Source organism: Coenobita brevimanus, chromosome 15 (genome assembly GCF_032717465.1).
Source record: "Coenobita brevimanus isolate Jiangsu-jjx chromosome 15, ASM3271746v2, whole genome shotgun sequence".
Lineage (NCBI taxonomy): Eukaryota > Metazoa > Arthropoda > Malacostraca > Decapoda > Coenobitidae > Coenobita > Coenobita brevimanus.
This window is the reverse complement of record NC_136968.1, coordinates 33,455,190-33,477,003: the sequence shown is the minus strand read 5'-3', so window position 1 is coordinate 33,477,003 and position 21,814 is coordinate 33,455,190. Positions and strand designations below refer to the sequence as shown.

The 21,814-nt window shown below is 41.6% G+C and overlaps 1 protein-coding gene across 1 annotated transcript; it reads right to left on the bottom strand.

Annotated features, from left to right (window-relative positions):
- Positions 1–202: 202 nt before the first annotated feature.
- Positions 203–11,840, bottom strand: LOC145390737 (lipase 3-like). The gene is made up of 9 exons (XM_080265534.1): positions 11,676–11,840; positions 10,165–10,363; positions 9,149–9,263; positions 6,967–7,210; positions 5,264–5,422; positions 3,929–4,013; positions 2,885–3,027; positions 2,273–2,361; positions 203–263 (listed from the first exon to the last, which is right to left on the bottom strand). Exons 1-9 carry the CDS (start codon positions 11,838–11,840, stop codon positions 203–205), a joined length of 1,260 nt encoding a protein of 419 aa, XP_080121660.1.
- Between the last annotated feature and the right edge of the window lie 9,974 nt (positions 11,841–21,814).

The window sequence follows — 21,814 nt, the reverse complement described above, 5'->3', positions numbered from 1 at the left end:
GGTGTAACGGTAACACACACACACACACACACACACACACACACACACACAGGAAAATCAATCTCAAATAAGACGCGTAATACTTTATTAATAGGTCTAATGAGAGAGAGAGAGAGAGAGAGAGAGAGAGAGAGAGAGAGAGAGAGGTCAATAAATCTCCAATAAAACGCTTAGTAAATGCGTTATTCCTTTATTAACAGGTCTAATACTGAGCGAAGAAATCCAGAACGTAACGATACACCAGCTCGTCGGCGTGAATGGCCCTGGGGAAGTGAGTGAACGATAAACAGAGATATTAATCGATAACTTTAGAAAAAAAAAAAACAGTAAATAATGAGACTGAGTGATAAAAAAATGAGATAGCTTAAAAAAAATATATATATATTTCATTGCGATAAATAGCGAGACTGAGTGTTAACTAAAAATAACTGAATGCATTAATGATGACAAAAATTCATCCATGACTTATGTACAGTCGTGGACATAATTCCTGATCCACTTCATAGCGATACGTAACAAGACTGAGCGGTAACTTTCCATACACACTTCATACCGTTTTCTATGTGGTCACCCTTTACGAATCTAAAGGTATTATTGGTAGTACAGGGGAGGCTTCGTGAAACCTCATTCGTATCGGTAGTATAGCTTCGTGAAACCTCATTCGTATCGGTAAGGCTTCGTAAAACCTCATTCGTATCGGTAGTATAGCTTCGTTAAACCTCATTCGTATCGGTAGTATAGCTTCGTTAAACCTCATTCGTATCGGTAGTACAGCTTCGTAAACCTTCATTCGTACTGGTAGTACAGAGGCTTCGTATAACCTCATTCGTATCGGTAGCACAGAGGCTTCGTAAAACCTCATTCGTATCGGTAAGGCTTCGTAAAACCTCATTCGTATCGGCAGTACAGCTTCGTAAAACCTCATTCGTATCGGCAGGACAGAGGCTTCGTAAAACCTCATTCGTATCGGTTTATTTGCACTTCCCACTTAAACATTTTCTTACTGGTTAATTATATTGTTTTAACATCGACAATTTTTCATAAGTAACATCTATCTATCTATTGCCAGACGCCTTAAGCTCGTAAGGGATGGCCACAGACAAATCGCCTCCATGTCGCCCTGTCCCCTTCCATTTCACCGCCCTTTCCCAACTCACATTCCCCTCTCTCATAAACCTCTCCATTCCATCCCTCCATCTCATCCTCGGCCTGTCCCTCCATTTCACTCACATACACTCCTCGTTAGTCTCTCGTTAAGGATATTAATGTGCAAAGTGCAGAATAAATCGCTGTCGAGAAGGTGATACGAAAATCATCTTTGCCACTTAAAATACGATTGAACTGTGCGTACGATTTATGCTTAATACGATCCTAAGAGATATGACGATTGAACTGTGCGTACGATTTATATTTAATACGATCCTAAGAGATATGACGATTGAACTGTGCGTACGATTTATGCTTAACACGATCCTAAGAGATATGACGATTGAACTGTGCGTACGATTTATATTTAATACGATCCAAAGAATTCTGACGATCGGACTGTGCGTACGATTTATGCTTAATAAAATCCTAAGAGATATGACGATTGAACTGTGTGTACGATTTATACTTAATACGATCCTAAGACGTCTGACGATTGAACTGCGCGTACGATGTGCTTTGAAAAAAAATTACTAGCTACATTTGAAATTAAGGACTGACACTGTTACCTAAATTTACCACAGGGCTACATTTACTCACTTTAAAGACTGACATTGTTACTTTTACCAAGGCTTAAGGATATACTACCATTTTTGCCATGTTTTCTTTTGACGGAACTGAACCACTCCCACCCCTTCAATACTGCTGTGGTTGCCTTAAATTACGATAGCTGAACCATACTTATAAGCTAGGTATAAGCTTCCTTGGTTACTATACCCGTTGTACTCTAACTTGGCCTAAAATAGACATCTCTCCAGCTTGAATCCTGAGCTGTAACAATAGAGTAGCACTAATATATGATGCTAGTCGTCAGAAAGTGTTATGGAACGGGCGTAGAGCCGTAGCATTGTCTTATTTTGGCACTGAACTACGTGAAATAAGTGAGAGAAAAAATCTGGGCCAAGTGAAGGTAAAATGATTATAGTTAAATCAGCTCACCAATCTGACTACACCTGGCCATCATTTGAGCTGAAGGGAGTTTGGGATCTTGTCAGGTTTAATACATATACATCTATCTACCTATATATCTATTTATCTATTTATCTATCTACTGTGTATAACTTACCAGCCGAAATCAAGATGGTTGAATTCGGTTTTGTTGATGTTGTAGTTGAGGGCGACGTTTGGAAGCTCAGAGGCCAGCTTTGCCACGTCCTGAGGCACACACCCAAGAAAAATCAGAGTTAAAAAACGAGTCTTCGTGTATTTTTAGTGAGAAATTGTCCTATCTGCCTTGTATCTAGATGTTCTATGCAAACTTATCGGGATTAAAGGTATATTTAACTGGTTCAGGGTTTATCTAGCCGTAACCTAGAAGCTAGAGTCAATAACAATGTCCTCAGCAGTTATATTGTGTGTGTAAAAATAAGGGTGATAACGATCATTTTGATTCATCCCGGCAGAAAACGGAAGCTTAGATGTGAAGGGTAAAAACAAATCTTATGCTTAAAATGACACTGGTGGCAAGATCTGTTTTCAAAAGACAGGAAGAGTGCTCGACGATATGAAGGACAATTCAGAAGAAAAGACACCGCGAAGCACTACAATGTTACTGGAAAAGTGTAGGTTTAAATAATAGCTGTCGTTCACACCTCAGGAGCTGCCATAAGTTTAAATAATAACTGTCGTGCATAACTCAGGAGCTGCCAGAAGTTTAAATAATAGCCGTCGTGCCTACCTCAGGATCCGCCAGCCAGTCCGTGTTGCCCCAGAAGAGACCCACGGGAGCCAGGACGTTGTCGAGGTTGTAGAGTGGCGGTGTGTCCTGCCCGTAGTGGTTCAGGTTACCCAAGCGGCCATAGTCGTACTTCTGGAACAGTCCTGGGAGGGAAAAATGACAAAGTTGATATATCCTTGCATGGTATATTTAGGCTTTATAGATGGCTTTAAGTTGATGGAGTTTATTTATTTATTTATTTATTTATATTCCGTTGCTCGGTCATAATCGTACTCCTGGAACAGTCCTAGGAGGGAAAAATGACAAAGTTGATATATCCTTGCATGGTATATTTAGGCTTTAAGGATGGCTTTAAGTTGATGGAGTTTATTTATTTATTTATAGGTCTAACGTCAAGCCGATGGAGTTTGAATCCACGTCTGTTAAAATCTACATCCATATAATTTTCATACTCAAAAAAATAAATAAATAAAAAGCACTTTCCCTGGCACCGAGTTTCGTATCACCTTTTTCTCTGCGATTCATTATTTTTATACGTTTGTTTTTTGTCTTAGTTATGAGGTAGGGATGAGTCTCCTTGGTTACTAGTCAAATCAACCCTCCATACACCTGGCTACCAACTGAGCTGGGAAAGGTTGGGTTAGCAGGTTAAACACGCTATAGTTATGAAGTAAGAATGAGTCTCCTTGGTTGCTAGTCAAATCATTCCTCCAGTCTAATTACACTTTGCTATAACTGAGCTAAAAGGGATTGGGATTCTTTATACGGCTCATCGGAATGTGAACCTAGTGGACTGCAGGCTGAGAGAGAGAGAGAGAGAGAGAGAGAGAGAGAGAGAGAGAGAGAGAGAGAGAGAGAGAGAGAGAGAGTTCAGGGACCTGTGTACAACCAGGCCTCTCCACCCCTGTTATACGAGAGATAGATAGATAGATAGATAGAGAGAGAGAGAGAGAGAGAGAGAGTTCAGGGACGTGTACAACCAGGCCTATCCATCCCTCATCAGTGCCACCCCACGAAGGCCCCCGTCCCAAGCTCCATACCTACCTGTCAAGAGCACCTGGGCGTAGTGATTGATGGTGTGGACGGAGGAACCTGCCGGGGTGTGGGCCAGGATGACGGGTAGGTACTCCTGGGGGGGGGGGGAATTGACAGGTAAATTGTACACCTTTATCTCCCTAACACCTCTTCCTAAGTGATTTATTTTGTTTATTACCCGCAAATTACACTTATTTCCCTAATACCTCTTCCTAAGTGATATATTTTCTTTATTACTCGTACACCATTCCTTAGCGATTTATTTTATTACACCTGAGGGGGGAAGGTAAACTGCACACTTTTATCTCCTTAACACCTTTTCCTAAGTGATTTATTTTGTTTATTACACTTGAGCGGGGAAGAGGGAGGTAAATTGCACCTGAGGGCGGGACAGCCAGCCAGAAAATTACACTTTTTTATCTCCTTAGCACTTCTTCCTAAGTGATTTATTTTATTATCCGCACACCATGTCTAAGTAATTTATTTTGTTGATGGGTAGATATTCCTGGGGGGGGGGGGTGGAGTGAATAGACAGGTAAACCGCACACTATCCCCCTAACACCTCTTCCTAAGTGATTTAACTAATTACACCTGAGGAGAGAAGACATGTAAAGTGCACATTTTTATCTCCCTAACACCAATACCTAAGTGATTTATTTTGTTTATTACACCCGAGAAGGGCATAGACAGGTAAATTGTACATTTTTATCTCCCTAACACCTCTTCCTAAGTGATTTATTTTGTTTATTGCCTGTACACCATTCCTGATTTATTTTGTTGATGGGTAGGTACTCCTGGGGGGGTTAATAGACAGGTAAATTGCACACCTTTATCTCCCTAACACCTCTTCATATGTGATTTATTTTGTTTAATATACCTGAGGGGAGTACACAGGTAAATTGCACTTTTATCTCCCTAACACCTCTTCCTAAGTGATTTATTTTATTACACCTGAGAGGGGGAAGACCCACGTGGGCTTCTTTATAGACCTAAGACCCACGTGGGCTTCTTTATAGACCCAAGACCCACACGGGCTTCTTTATAGACCCAAGTCCCACACGGGCTTCTTTAGAGACCCACGCGGGCTTCTTTAGAGACCCACGCGGGCTTCTTTAGAGACCCACGCGGGCTTCTTTAGAGACCCACGTGGGCTTCTTTAGAGACCCACGCGGGCTTCTTTATAGTCCCACGTGGGCTTCTTTATAGTCCCACGTGGGCTTCTTTAGAGACCCACGTGGGCTTCTTTATAGTCCCACGCGGGCTTCTTTATAGTCCCACGTGGGCTTCTTTACAGACCCAAGACCCCATTATCTATAACTATCACCGTCTTCTTCGTTGCCTCACCTTATTCAGCTCGTCAATGTCCGGGCCACACAGCAGGAAGAGGAAGTTGTAGCAGACCTCGGCAGTGACCGCCTCCATGTCGCAGTACGTCTCCGCCATGTTGTCCATCCACTCAGAACTCGGGAACAACTCGCCTTTCCCCAGGATAGTCAGGATAGTCTGGTGGAGAGATGGTTAGGAGTGGGGAGGAGGAGAGATGGTTAGCATAGTCTAGTGGGGAGGAGGATAGTCAGGATGGTCTGGTGGGGAAGAGGAGAGAGAGTCAGTATAGTTTTGTGGGGAGGAGAGAGTCAGGATAGTCTGGTGGAGGAGGAGAGATGGTCAGGATAGTCTAGTGGTGAGGAAGAGACATAGAATAGTCTGGCATGGAGGAGGAGAGATAGTCAGGGTAGTCTGGTGGAAAGGAGGATAGTCAGGATAGTTTGGTAGGGAGGTGGATAGTAAGAGATTTCACTTAACCTCTTATAAAATGGCCTAACTATAGTACAGGATAGTCCGTGAATAAGTCGCCTCTTGTCCTGCGCTTGGGAATTTCTGGTGTGCTCCGGGGACGGCTCAGTGTTGTCTGTGTCTACCCTGCACCATTTATTCCTTCTCTACTCCCACACCCACACCAGCAGACTGAGCCGACCCAGTGACACAAGATCCTACCAAATGCGTTTCTACACCACCCAACTTACATTCTCTTCATCATCTTATTATTATTATTATTAGTAGTAGTAGTAGTAGTAGTAGTAGTAATAATATTTCTTGTCGGTTCAGGAAGCACCCTAACACCCTTTCCTAAGCGATTTAATTTTTGGATATGGCTGTTTAATATCCTTTTGTACGTTATGTATGCAATGTGAGGCGATATTATAACAATTTACATGCCACAGGAGAGTAAGGTGTAATAAGCAAAATAAATGGCTAAGGAAGAGGTGTTAGAGAGCTTCCTTAATCGACGAGAATACAGACCACAATGACCATTTTCACAAGGTGTACTCCTCCCACCTTTTACTATTACCCATTCCAGCCCATCCTGTCGAATCTTCCCATCCCTCTCCTACTCCCATTTAACCCATTTTATTCTTCCCATCCCTCTCCTACCCCCTTTAACCCATTTCATTCTTCTTCCCATCCCTCTCCTACCCCATTTAACCCATTTTATTCTTCTTCTCATCCCTCTCCTACCCCATTTTATTCTTCCCATCCCCCTCCTACCCCATTTAACCCATTTTATTCTTCTTCCCATCCCTCTCCTACCCCATTTAACCCATTTCATTCTTCTTCCCATCCCTCTCCTACCCCATTTAACCCATTTTATTCTTCTTCCCATCCCTCTCCTACCCCATTTTATTCTTCCCATCCCTCTCCTACCCCATTTAACCCATTTCATTCTTCTTCCCATCCCTCTCCTACCCCATTTAACCCATTTCATTCTTCTTCCCATCCCTCTCCTACCCCATTTAACCCATTTCATTCTTCTTCCCATCCCTCTCCTACCCCATTTAACCCATTTCATTCTTCTTCCCATCCCTCTCCTATCCCATTTAACCCATTTTATTCTTCCCATCCCCCTCATACCCCATTTAACCCATTTTATTCTAAGTTTTCTTCTTCCCTGAGCACACTCACACCTAACCTTTCTTGTAGTTCTAATCTTTCCCTCAACACACATATCCGCTTTATTCTAGGTCAAATCCTTCCCTCAGCACACTCACATCCATATCATCGGCATACGGGGCCAGAGCTGTGATGGGACCTTTAGCGTTGTCCAAATAGGCCACAGGAGCCATGGCCGCCATCGCCTTAATCTTGTCGTTGTATTCCGGCTTCTCACTCAGCATGGCCCAGAAGACAGTGGTGCCCATACTCCAACCCGTATAGTACACTCCGGTAGCTCCCGTGACGCCCAGTACGTAGTCGATGCTCTCAGGCACGTCATATACCGCCATCTCGTCCCAGCTGGCAGAACAAAAATGAGAAATTAAGCGTTGCCTACTGATGAGAGAAGAGGTGTAAGCTGGGGGGAGGGCACCGGAATGGCAGGGGACAGGGTGACACGAAGGCTGATTGCTCACTTGAAGCGTGGTATTGACAGGACAAAAAGTTAAATCCAGTCAGTATTCTTAGGTACGTCACAGGGCACCGGAATGGCAGGGGACAGGGTGACATGAAGGCAGGTTGCTCACATAAAGCGTGATATTGACAGGACAAAAAGGTAAACCCAGTCAGTATTCTTAGGTACGTCATACACCGCCATTAAGTCCCAGCTGACGGATAGTGCATCACAAATTAAGCGTTGTTTATTGGCTGCTCACTTGAAGTGCGTTATAAACAGGGCAAAAAGTTCAATTATTTTTACCCAGTCCCCACCCCGGAGGGGCTCAGTGACGAGTATTATTATTTTTTTTCCACTCTGTCTGTTAACAACTTACGTGAAAACTACTAGTGCGAGTTTGACTAAAATTACAGGGATGATGGGCTATGACCTTCTGATCACTTGATTAAATTTTGGGTCAAATTGTTGCCTAGGTTGTAGGTAAAAAAAAAAGTAAAAAAATATCGTTTCTCGCCATAACTCCTTTCAAATTTGTTGTATCGACGTGAAACCAAAACCTAAAGGTGCATCTTTCAAATCTGCATCCTATAGCATGCCTCATTACATCAGGGGGGTCACCCATAGTTAGCGGTAGGGGGGTCTATGTCAGGTGGGTCGGGCATAAAATTTCAAATGGGCATAAAATCGTCAATTTTCACCTGATTTACTCAAAATTTGATATGTGACCCCTCTGACTAGATATCCTGTTGTGTTTATACGTCAGCACTAAAATGACTGCAGGGGACAAGTTTGGTGTGCCTTGGCACTGTTTCTTGTTGAAAGTATTTCGAGCTCCAGACTGTCGCCAAAACAATAAACTGAATGATTGTTCCACTGCATCAGTTTGTATGTTGTGCTGGTGAGGGACACCTTCCCGTGTTGCTCTGACATAACCGGCCAGCTGTGTTGTAAAATTATACAAACATCCCTTAAGGCCTTCCCTGTCCCTGAAAAGCGGGATAATGGACTGCAAGACAGTTCACCTTCAGCCTGTTCATTGGGCTCGCGTTCAGATGAGCCCGGGGCAACAACAGCTCTATAACTCTATCACCAGCAAGATACACGCAAGATTGGTTACAAATGTCCTCCGTAATTACTGCAGAAGACTCAACTTCATGTGGAAAGCCAGCATGTTGTGTACATGGAAAAGTCATCATCACTGATACAGTACTTGATCAAAATACCCCATGAGCAATCGACTAATTCTGAATATAATTTTGTTTCGAAACTCGTGATGAAGAACACCTGATATTGAAAAATGCTGTCAAGATCAGTAAGATATAGTGACATTTTTCCTGGTGATAATGCGGCTTTGTCATATTGGCTTTGCAGAAGGAAACACACACACACACACACACACACACACACACACACATACACACACACAAAACCACTCACTGGCTCAGTGGTAACGCTCTCGCATGCCATCTGGTAGACGGAGGTTCGCGTCTTGCTCAGGTTGTGAAAAGTTTCACTGACGAAAAGGGCGGTTACTGTCTCTCTTGAGCAAGGGGATGGGTGTGTGTGTGTGTGTGTGTGAAGGTCACAGCCTTGCCCTTAGGTCAGACTATATGAGCTCTCAGCTCTCTTCCGGAAGGATAAAAAGTTGACGATCACGACCATCACGTGATCCTGACCGACCCGGTTAATTAATTACACACACACACACACACACAGGAATAATGCTCATCAGAAGTTAGTTGGTGATATCTGGAATGTGTCACTGCCATTTCATCTCTGTTGCTGGAAAAATAAACAAGAAATTCGATGCTGAATTATACTTGGTCACTTTCCACACTGACCTGAACTGCCAGAAGTTGACGTTTTCCGGGTCCAGCGTCTCGTGCGAGTGAGAGTACGTGTTGCCTCTCATGTTGGACAGCCACACATCATACCCGGCGTCTGCCAACTTGTATGCTGTTGGGAGGAGACGAAAAAGTTGTTGGGATGAAGGGATGTTGACAAATTATGCAGAGATAAGACAAACTGTTGGCATGAAGGAAATGTTGGCAAACTGTGTAGAGATGAGATGGGAAACTACAAAAAGTTGTTGGCACGAAGGGAATGTTGGCAAATTAGATACAAGTGAGAAGACAAACTGTTGGCATGAGGGAAAAACTCTACAAAAAGCTGTTGGCACGAAGGGAATGTTGGCAAATTATACACAGGTGAGAAGACAAACTGTTGGCATAAACGGAAAACTAATCCATCTATAACAGTCCTTAATTTCAAAAGACAAATGCATCTTTCCACGTTACACTGTCCTCAGTCTGCCCTCCCTCCAGCAACTCTCATATACATCTCCACTCTATCCCTCCATCTCATCCTCGGTCTCCCCCTTTTCTCTCACCCCCTCCACCTCACACTCTCCTAGTCAGTCTCTCATTTCCTCTCCTCTGCCATCAACCTATCTTCTCCCCAGGTCAAGCAGTTCTCACTCATATACCTCTCCACCTCATCCCTCCATCTCATCCTCGGCCTCCCCTTTCCCCCTCCACCTTACATACACTCTCCTGGTCAGTCTCTCATTTTCCTGTGTCTGCCATCAACATATCCTCTCCCCATCTCAAGCAACTCTGACTCATATACCTCTCCACCCCATCCCTCCATCTCATTCTTGGTCTTCCCCTTCTCTACTTTGCTCACACACACTCTCCTAGCCAGTCTCCTCTCATTCTCTCCATAGGGCTAACCAAAACCATCTTCAGTCACTTCTTGTAATGCTTTTCGGCACACCCACATCAACACCACAACGCTCCTTCACTTCCTCATTTCTCTGTCTCTCCACGTTAACTGCATATACCCTTATCATACTCACCTAAGGCCTTATCGGGGTTGTTCATGATATAATCGGACGAGGAGCATAGTAGACAATGTTCCAGATATGCTACGGGTCTACTCTCGCCCGTGGGACCCGATATACCATAGGGGATGCGGTGTAACTCCAGGATATACCCGTCTGATGTGGTGACCTGGTGTATCTCGACAGGGTACCCAAAGTATTCAATCAGCTCTGGCTAAAACGAAGGGAGAGATGGAATGACGGGTTATTATTGTTATTATTATTATTATTTTCATTATTGGTGGTGTTATTATTATTATTATTTATTATTATTATTATTATTTATTATTAATATTATTACTATCAACATTATTATTATTACTACTGCTAGTAGTAATAGTAGTAGCAGTTGCAGCTGTAGCAGCACCACCACCATTATTATTACTATTATTATTATTATTATTATTAATAGTAGTAGTGGTAGTAGTATTAGCAGCAGCAGTACTACTACTACTAGATGAAGAAAACTGCTTTATTTTGATATTAGATGAATTTATGTAACACACAAGAGGATGCTATCATGTAACACGCCAAATAAATAAACCGCTTTGGAAGAGGTGTTAGGGAGCTACCTCAAACGACATGAAATGAGTGAAAAGTCAAATAGGGAGATAAGTGGAAATGAGACTGCAGAGGAATGTGTGGAAATGAATAGCACAAACACACTAGTAAATGGTGTGAAGAATGCATGTACACTTTGACTTCCTTAGATGATGTACTTATGTGGATGTACTTAGAAGAATGTACTTAGAAGAATGTACTTAGAAGAGTGTACCTAGATGGATGTACTTAGATGAATGTACTTAGACGAATGTACTTAGATGGATGTACTTAGATGGATGTACTTAGACGAATGTACTTAGATGGATGTACTTAGATGAATGTACTTAGACGAATGTACTTATGTGGATGTACTTAGATGAATGTACTTAGACGAATGTACTTATGTGGATGTACTTAGATGAATGTACTTATGTGGATGTACTTAGATGAATGTACTTAGACGAATGTACTTATGTGGATGTACTTAGATGAATGTACTTAGACGAATGTACTTAGATGGGACGGTCCTATAAAGAATGAGTGTACTGTGATGAAACGTGCATATGTGTGTGTTTGTTTGAAGGTAAGGGGAGGCGTGGTAGGCTTAGAAGATATGGAGATAAGGTGTGTGTGTGTGTGTGTGTGTGTGTGTGTGTGTGTGTGTGTGTGTGTGTGTGTGTGTGTGTGTGTGTGTAAGAATGCTAGATATGAAGGAAGCCCTCTCTCTCTCTGTCAAAGTCTCTCTCTCTTTCTCTCTCTCTCTCCCTCTGTCAAACAATCAGTCAGTCTCTCACTCTTAATCTCTCTCTCTCCCTCTCCCTCCCTCTCTCTCTCTCTCTCTCCCTCTCCCTCCCTCTCTCTCTCTCTCTCTCTTCATCTCTCAGTCTCTCTCTCTCTCTCTCTCTCTGTCAAACAATCAGTCAGTCTCTCCCTCTCTCTCTCACCGTTGTCATGTTAGCTCCCGGGTGGTGCTCCCTCATGGCTAGCCGCTGAGCTTCCTGGTGTTCCAATATGGCCGCTAGCTTTGCCGCGACGTCATGTGGCCGCCATCTTGAAGCTCCCAGGCCAACCAGACAAAGGAGCATCAGCAAGCGCAGAGAAACGGCCATATTGCTGGGCTGGTGACTGATGAATTAGTGAGTAAAGTACAGTATACGTAAAGGATCATGGCTAAATTATGTATAAAGGGACGTATACTAATGGGAGGTTCCCTAACACCTCTTCCCTAGCGATTTATTTTTGAATATGGCTAGTTAATGTCCTTTTGTATGTTATGTTGTTTATGGTATGTTATTTTTATTACTATGTATGTTGTTTTTTATGTTATTTATGTTACTCATTTATTATTTGTTGTTATTTATATTAGTTATGTTACGCCTAGGAAAAGATGTTAGGAACCATAACTGATGGCCAAAGACACTACTGGGACTCAGCATAGTTTCCACAGCACTTCTTCGTGACAAGCATCATATTCCAGTGTTAATCCTTGAAACTCAGCATTCAAGATGGAGAGATGGCGATTTTAGGCCGAGTTAGAGTGAAAGGAGTATAGGATCAGATGCATTATTTTTATCTTATTAATTTGAACAGTTATAGTACTTCCCAAGCAGCTCTATATAAAAAAAAAAGAAGTCAAAATTGAACCCCCTATATATAAAATCCTGGAAGCGCCCTTGATAAAAAAAAAAAAAAACAGGAAATGTCTATCTATTGTATTTATCTACTGTATCTATCTACCATAGGGGTATTTGCCTTCTTAGTGTGACTGGTAAAATATATGGTAGAATACTCATTGATAAGGTTAGGCATATGACAGAGGAGCTAGTTGGAGAAGAACAAGGGGGATTTAGGAAGGGAAAAGGGTGTGTAGATCAGATATTTGTTCTAAGATGTTTAGTGGAGAAGTATCTAGAGAAGGGAAGGAAAGTGTATGCTGCCTTCATGGACTTGGAGAAAGCTTATGACAGAATAGATAGGCAAGGTATGTGGAAGGTATTAAGAATATATGGAGTGGAGAGGAAATTGTTGAGTGCTGTGAAGAGTATGTACGAGGGAACTAGGGCTACGGTGCGAGTGGATGGTGAGCTGAGTGAGTTCTTTGATCTCAATGTGGGACTGAAACAGGGGTGTGTGATGTCTCCATGGCTGTTTAATATATATATGGATGGGGTTCCACAGTTTGGAAGCTTCCGGTGTTGCTGTTTGCTGATGATACAGTATTGTTGAGTGAAGATGAATGGGAGTTGCAAGGTTTGGTGAATGAATTTGGGACAGTGTGTAGGAGGAGGAAGCTGAAAGTTAATGTAAACATCACAGAGTGTGCAGTGAGGTTGGATGGTGAGGATATGGAGAATGTGAGTGCATTCAAGTACTTGGGTAGTGTGATGAGTAAGGATGGAACTTTGGCGGATGAAGTACGTGAGCAGGGAAGAAAGGTTGTTGGTACACTGAAAGCAGTGATGAGAAATAGGGAGGTGAGTATGGAAGTTAAGAAGTCACTGCATGATGGTATTGTGATCCCTACCCTGACGTATGGAAGCGAGGCGTGGACCTTGCAAGAGGGGAACAAGTCAAGAATGATAGCAGTGGAAATGAGTTACTTGAGAGGAGCATGTGGAGTGACGTGGAGGGACAGGTTGACGAATGAAAAAGTGAAGGAACGTTGTGGGGTAGATGTGGATGTGGTTGAAAAGATTAGGAGAAATACACTGAGGTGGTTTGGACATGTGGAGAGAATGGAGAATGAAAGACTGACTAAGAGGGTGTATGTAGGTGAGGTGGAGAGGGAGAGAGGAGGGGTAGACCGAGGATGAAGGGATGGAGTTGAGAGGTATATGAGTGAGGGGAGGGTGAGTTGGGGGGAGGGGAGTCAAATGGTGGGTGACAGAGTGACTTGGAGGCGTTTTGTCTGCGGCCACCCTTTGCGGGATTAGGGCGTCAGGCTATAGATAGATAGAAAGATCTACTTCTATTTATCTATCTATCTACTTGTATTTATCTATCTATCTACTTGTATTTATCTACTATATTTACCTTCGCAAAGCCTGGGTCGGAGTGATGGATGATTGTGATACCTCTCTCTTTTATAGTGAGAAAGTGAGATAGGGGGAGGGGAGGGGAGAAATGGGAGGGAATTTGTGGAGAGAGAGAGAGAGAGAGAGAGAGAGAGAGAGAGAGAGAGAGAATTTCACCTACTGAAAAGTAACTGATGCCTTTTTATTTAAGTATTTGTTACGTGTGGGGGGGGTAGGTGGGGGGGCGTGTACAACATGTGGACCTGCTCCCAGCACACCTCACCTGTACACTCACACACACTCACACTCACACACACACACACACACACACACACAAGAATCCACTGCAACTAAAACCAAACGATTTATTTCACATAGGCGTGAGTCATAGGAACCTTGAGTGTTGAGTAATTTCCCTTCTAATTATCTGTATATATAAAAACAACTAACGTAAGAGGGTACAAAATACTTTATATGCATTCATAATCAAAGTGCATGAGCTGGGATTTTGGCACCCCTTTTTAACGTGGCAGCGTCCGGACTGACTCAATCGGATACGTTTATATGAAGCTACAGAACGTGGTGAATGTCTTTGGCGTATCCGATGGAGCCAGGATTCCGGGGGCTTGAATGTTGAGTGCATGGAAGCGTGGCGCATTGGATTGGGCAAATTTGGGCTGTCTGGACATTGCTACTCCTCACCCTGCCCTTGGGTGGGAAAGGAGGTCCGGATAATGATGATGATGCTTAAATAATCAACTCAAGGTCAGTCGTGAGAAAAAGCTCATCATTTCTCCCATGCAATGTAGAAAAAATCAGATTCGTTTCTCAGTCGTTAAGTACCAACACGTGAGCCCGTCTCTGAGAACACGATCTAGGGGGCATCTCACCACCCCCATTTTCCCCCTTCAATCTGTTTTCACCCTATTCACCTATTTTCACCCTTTGGAGCGGGGGAGGGGAAGGGGGAGGCCAAGGATGAGATGAAGGGATGGAGTGGAAAGGTATATGAGGGAGGTGTGAGCTGGGAGCAGGGCAATGAAATGGCGGGGGACAGGGCGACATGGAGGCGATTTGTTTGTGGCCACCCCTTGCGAGATTAAGGCGTCTGGCGATAGATAGGCAGGATATATTTTTCTTCTTGGACTAATATTCTCCACTGGACTGATTTTTCCTCTTGGACCTATTCTTCCCATGGACTTTTTTAATTTTTTTACTTCATGTACATATTATTTCCTGTCTCTTGTCTTGTCCTCTGGGAAGCTACAAATATACCCACCCACAATCCTACCCACAAGCCCCATCCACCCACCCATCCATCCACCCTCACCCCCACCCACCTACCCCACCCCGCTCCACCCATCCTGATTGACCACCCACCCACCCCACACAACTCCACGCCAACCTACCCACCCGGCCACCAAGTATGGACCACCAGCAGGATGATTTGTAAGTTTAAACAGAGAGAGAGAGAGAGAGAGAGAGAGAGAGAGAGAGAGAGAGAGAGAGAGAGAGACTGCACTGATTAAATGAATGAACATTTTTTTAACCAAGAGACAAAAGACAAATAACGCTGAGGTAGACAAAGGTAACAACAGAAGGGGAAGGGTTAGTGGTTTTGATGTTAATGTGGTTTTGATGTTTCTGTGGCTTTGATGTTGAACTAGTTTTGACGTTAATGTGATTTTGAAGTTAGTAAGATTTTGACACTGAAGTGGTTTTGATGATGGTTTTGATGTTGAAGTGGTTTTGACAATGAAGTGATTTGATGTTGAGGTGGATTTGAAGTGGTTTTTGACAATGAAGTGATCTGATACTGAAGTGGATTTGGTGCTGAAAGGGTTTTGACAATGAAGTGATTTGATGTTGAAGTTGTTTTGGCGTTAAAGTGATCTTGGCGCCTAGAGGTTGTGGCATTGAGGAGGTTTGGTGATAAAGTAGCTTAACTGGTTCGCTGGCTGAAAGGTGGATCGATATATGGGTGACAAGTACTTAAACTACCCTTGCCACGAAAATGAATGAACAACGTGATAGCAGCTGAAAAAAAATAAGGGCTGGAAAAAGACACGGAAATATCAAGAGGAGTGTATGGTTAGGACACGAAGGAAAGATTGGTGACAAAAATACCCAAAAATAAGAGCCGGAAGAAGACACGAAAATGAATGAACAACATGATAGGAATTGAGTGAAAATAAGAGCCGGAAAAAGACACGAAAATGAATGAACAACGTGATAGGAGTTGAACAAAAATAAGGGCTGGAAAAAGGCACGGAAATATCAAGGGGAGTGTATGGTTGGGACACGAAGGAAAGATTGGTGACAAAAATACCCAAAAATAAGAGCCGTAAAAAGACACGGAAATACCAAGAAGAGTGTGTGGCTGGGACATGAAGGTAAGATTGGTGACAAAAACGTGCCTTTTTGTTAACTCTTACAACATGCAGGGATACTGGGGAAGTACTGTATTTTTCCCCCCACTCCCCAGGGTGTTGTAATGAAACGAAATTAGTAACACAACTCCACAGCAGTGTCAGATAATGAAGGCTACATGGCACCAATTTCGAATAAGAAGCAGGCAAAGAAAAGAAATGTAACTAATAAGAAATACAAATCAAACATATAAATAAGGCAGATACACGGAAAAGGGAAAGAAATCTGATCTGATAAGGAATTCAGAGGCAGGTACGAAAGGGCATAAAACTGTCAAGGTGAAAGTGAGGAGATTCACACAGTATATCACTAAGGGAAGGACGGTAACCGAGGTGGAGAGAGAGAGAGAGAGAGGAGGGGGGCAGGTCGCACGGAATGGCATAAAATGGGCAGGTAAAATATGGTTTGCGAACTGACAAAAACGACAGACAATGAGAACAATGAGGAAGACCCCCAACATAAAAAAGGAGGGTGAATAATAATAATAATAATAATAATTATTATAATAATAATAATAATGATGATATAATAATAAAAATAATAATAATAATAATAACAGCAGTAGTAGTAGTAGCAGTAGTAGTAGCAGTGGTAGTTAGTAGTTGTTGTTGTAGTAGTAGTAGCTATAATTTTAGCAACTGTGGTGTTGTGAGTAGTAGTAAGATAGTAATAATTTAGATTAAAAAAAAAAAGAGGGAAAGAAGTGGACTAGTACTACTACTACGACCACCCCCTCGTTGAAGCAGTAGTAGATGTAGCAGTAGTAGTAGTAGCAGAAGATGTAGCAGTAGTAATAGTAGATGTAGTAGTAGTAGTAGTTGTGAAGAATTGGGATAGCGGTCGTGGTGGTAGCAACGGTTGAGCAAGTAACATTAACCTACCCTAACCTAAATTTGCCATCCCTCCATCTTGAATGCCGAGTTGTAACAAGAGGTTAACGCTCGAAAATTATGCTAGTCACGAAGAAGTGCTATGGAAAGTACGTAAAGGCGAAGCATTGTCTTTTTCTGCCACTGAGCTACGTGAAAAATGCTGCAAAAGGACGAGAATCTGGGCCAAGTTGAAATGAAAGAATTATAGCAATTTTCTCGGCTTAGCAGTGAAGGGCTTAATGATGGCTATGTTAGAGAGAGAGAGAGAGAGAGAGAGAGAGAGATTCAGATGAACCGTGGGTCTTCAAAACAACAATAGCTACTGCCACTATACCACAACTACTACTACAACAACCACAACTACAACAACAACTACTTCCATCACTACTAAACTGAATAAAACCATTTGCCAGATAAATTTAAAACTTAAGCTATTTAGCATTATTCCAGAGTTGTCTCGACCATGAGGGAGGCAACATTCCTTCCAGCTCTCCATTATAATAACGCACAAATTCAAAAATAGTAAAAATAACGAAGTAAAAATATAAAAAAATCAAGTAACATCGACAACGGGACAAGCATTACTTCTGAGCTGTCTCGACCATGCAGGGGGTAATATAAGCTCTGACTCTCCAATATAATAATGTACAAATTCAAAACATGTAAAAACAACGAAGTAAAAATGTGGACAAAAATCAAGTGGAATCGATCGCGGGACATCCTTTACGTGAAGCCCAGACGTCATCCACCAGCCACGAGGGGGGGATGAGAAGCTGTGTCAATTCTTGCCGTTTTGTGGTGCTTGGTGATTCTCTCCCTCTCTCGCTCCTATTTCTTTGCGGTTTTATGGCTTTCTGTACCACGTTTCTCCCTTTTATGATATCTTTTCTCGGTTTTGTCTTTTTCAGAAACTGCTCACACTGTTTTATGGTTTGTCTCAGGCTTTCCTTTTCTTCCGGTTGTCATTTTCAGTAACTGTCCTCGATCTTTTGATACTTATATGCGGTTTTGTGGCTTTGTATCCCGTTTTTATTGTATTATTTCTCTTATTTCTTTCGCGGTTTTGAGGCTTTTTGTAACAGCGATTTTGTAATTTTTTGTAACCGCGGTTTTTTGTGCATTATCAGCGCCAGGGTTTTTGTTTTTCCACGTTAGATAACTTCTGTGAGGTAGAAAAGCAGCCAAAATAACGCCGTAGTGAAATATGCATAGTCAGATACAGAAAAAATTAATTCTGAAAAACTTGAGCATGGAATTCTCGTTTTAGAAGTAAAAATAGAGCGGTATAATAATCATGTTCTAAATCAGCTTTATTTGATATTACAAAAAAAAAGTAATAATGTCAATGTCCCCAAAAGCTGAGAGAGAGAGAGAGAGAGAGAGAGAGAGAGAGAGAGAGAGAGAGAGAGAGAGAGAGAGAGAGAGAAAGAGGAAAATCAACCGCAAATAAGTGCGTTATCTTTTATTAACAGGTCTGAGAAATAATTCAAAAACGCGTAATTGCCTTATTCCTTTATTTACAGGTCTACCGCTGAGTGAGGTCATATCTTAAATAAAACAATAAATGCGTTATTCCTTTATTAACAGGTCTGATATGGAGAGGGCGTCAATAAATCATAAATATAACACAGTAAATGCGTTATATTCCATTATTAAAAGGTCTAATAGATGTCAGTAATTCTCAAATGAAATGCGTAAAAATGCGTTATCCTTTATTAACAGGTCAAATAGTAAAAAAAATCTCCAATAAAACGCTTAGTAAATGCGTTATCCCTCTATTAAAAACTGAGAGAGAGAGAGAACCTCCTTTGAAACGCTTAGTAAATGCGTTATTCCTTTATTAAAACGTCTAAGTCAATAAATCTCCAATACAAAGCTTAGTAAATGCGTTATTTCTTTATTAAAGGTCTGAGAGAGAGAAACCTATGAAACGCTTAGTAAATGCGTTATTCCTTTATTAAAACGTCTGAGTCAATAAATCTCCAATAAAACGCTTAGTAAATGCGTTATTTCTTTATTAAAAAGGTCTGAGTCAATACTCTCCAATAAAACGCTTAGTAAATGCGTTATTCTTTTATTAAAAGGTCCAAGAGTCAATAGATCTCCAATAAAACGCTTAGTAAATGCGTTATTTATTTATTAAAAGGCTGTCAATAAATCTCCAATAAAACGCTTCGTAAATGCGTTATTTCTTTATTAAAAGGTCTAAGAGAGTCAATAAATCTCCAATAAAACGCTTAGTACATCCGTTATTCCTTTATTAACAGGTCTAATACTGACCGAAGAAATCCACAACGTGACGATACACCAGCTCGTCGGCGTGAATGGCCCTGGGGGAGTGAGTGAACGATAAAGAGAGACATTTAGCGATAACTTTAGGGAAAAAAAAAAATGGTGACACTGGGCGATAACCTAAAAAAAAAAATCAGCAATAAAAAATAATGAGACTGCGTAATAACTTTGAAAAAAAAAAAAAACTTTAGCGCGATAAATAGTGAAACTGGGCGATAACTTTAGAGCGATAAATAATGAAACTGGGCGATAACTTTAGAAAAACACTTAAGAGCGATAAATAATGAAACTGGGCGATAACTTCAAACACTTTAGAGCGATAAATAATGAAACTGGGCGATAACTTTAGAAAAACACTTTAGAGCGATAAATAATGAAACTGGGCGATAACTTTAGAAAAACACTTTAGAGCGATAAATAATGAAACTGGGCGATAACTTTAGAGCGATAAATAATGAAACTGGGCGATAACTTCAGAAAAAAAAACACTTTAGGGCGATAAATAATGAAACTGGGCGATAACTTTAGAAAAACACTTTAGAGCGATAAATAATGAAACTGGGCGATAACTTCAGAAAAACACTTTAAAGCGATAAATAATGAAACTGGGCGATAACTTCAGAAAAAAAAAACTTTTGGGCGATAACTTTAGAAAAATACTTTAGAGCGATAAATAATGAAACTGGGCGATAACTTCAGGAAAAACACTTTAGAGCGATAAATAATGAAATTGGGCTATAACTATAAAAACACTTTAGAGCGATAAATAATGAAACTGGGCGATAACTTTAGAAAAAACACGAGCGATAAATAATGAGACTGAATGATAACTAAAAATAACTGAACGTATTAATGGTGATAGAAATTCATCCATGACTTACGTTCGGTCGTGGACATAAACACTGATCCACCACATACCAATAAATAACAAGACAGTAAGCAATAACATTAGATGATTTCGTAACAATATACTGAGACAGTGAACGATAACTTAACACAAACACTTCACTGCGAAAAATAAGGTGTGGCTACGGACATAAATACTAACCCAACTTCCTTTCGTTTCGTTTATAAAGGCTCCAACATGCTTTCATACGTCGGCCTTGTTCACCTAATGGCGGCTCTCCATGCTCCCCGATCTCTGGCAGCTTCCCTATTCAGTCCTTTATCCATGAGGTCGCACACTATGATCTCGTCCCAGGTCTTTCTCGGTCTGCTTCTCGCAACCCTACCCTCAACGTTAATACTTCTTGATTTCTACACCCAATCGTCATCCTCAACCTCTCCATATGCCTACCATCTCGGTCTACCTTTCCTCATCACTTTATACAGATTCCTTTGACGAGTGAACTGTACGTACGATTTATGCTTAAAAAAAAAAAAAAAAAAAAAAAAAAATACATTTACTAATTTTAAAGACTGATATTGTTACTTTTACCAAGGCTTAAGGATATACTATAATTTTTGGCATGTTTTCATCTGACAGAACTAAGCCACTCCCACTTCTTCAATACTGCTGTGGTTGCATAAAATTAAGTTAGCTGAACCATACTTATAAGCTAGGTATGAGCTTCCTTGGTTACCATACCCGTTTTACTCTAACCTGGCCTAATACTGACATCTCTCCAGCTTGAATCCTGAGTTGTAACAATAGATTATCACTAGAAGATATGCTAGTCACGAGGAAGTGTTATGGAGAGTAAAGCAGTAGCATGGTCGTATTTTGGCACTGAGCTATGTGAAATAATCCGCCAAAGGACGAAAATCTGGGCCAAGTTAAGGTAAAACGAGTATAGTTACATCAACTCGCCAATCTAACTACACTTGGCTATCAACTGAGCTAGAAGGAGTTTGGGATCTTCGTCAGGTTGCAAAAAAATAAATAGATTAAAATATAATAAGCGTTATGTGACTTACCAGCCGAAATCAACATGGTTGAACTCGGTTTTGTCGATGTTGTAGTTGAGGGCGACGTTTGGAAGCTCAGTGGCCATCCTCGCCACGTCCTGAGCCACAATGTCAGGAAGATTAGAGTACAAAACGAGTCTTCATGTATTTTTGGCGTGAATTTTCATATCTGCCTTGTATTGTGATGTTATATGCAAAATTATGGGCATTACTGGCAAGCTTAGAGTTGAAGTGTAACAACCAATCTAATGTTTAAAATGACACTGGTCGCAAGATCTGTTTTCGAAAGACAAGAGTGCACGAGGAAATGAAGGACAATTCAAATACACACACAATAGCTGTCGTGCATAACTCAGGTGCTGCCAGTTTAAATAGCAGCTGCTGTGCCTACCTCAGGGGTCGCCAGCCAGTCTGTGTTGCCCCAGAAGAGACCCACGGGAGCCAGGACGTTGCTGAGGTTGTAGGGTGGCGGTGTCTCCTGCCCGTAGTGGTTCAGGTTACCCAAGCGGCCATAGTCGTACTTCTGGAACACTCCTAGGAGGGAAATATTGTAAAGTTACTATTCCC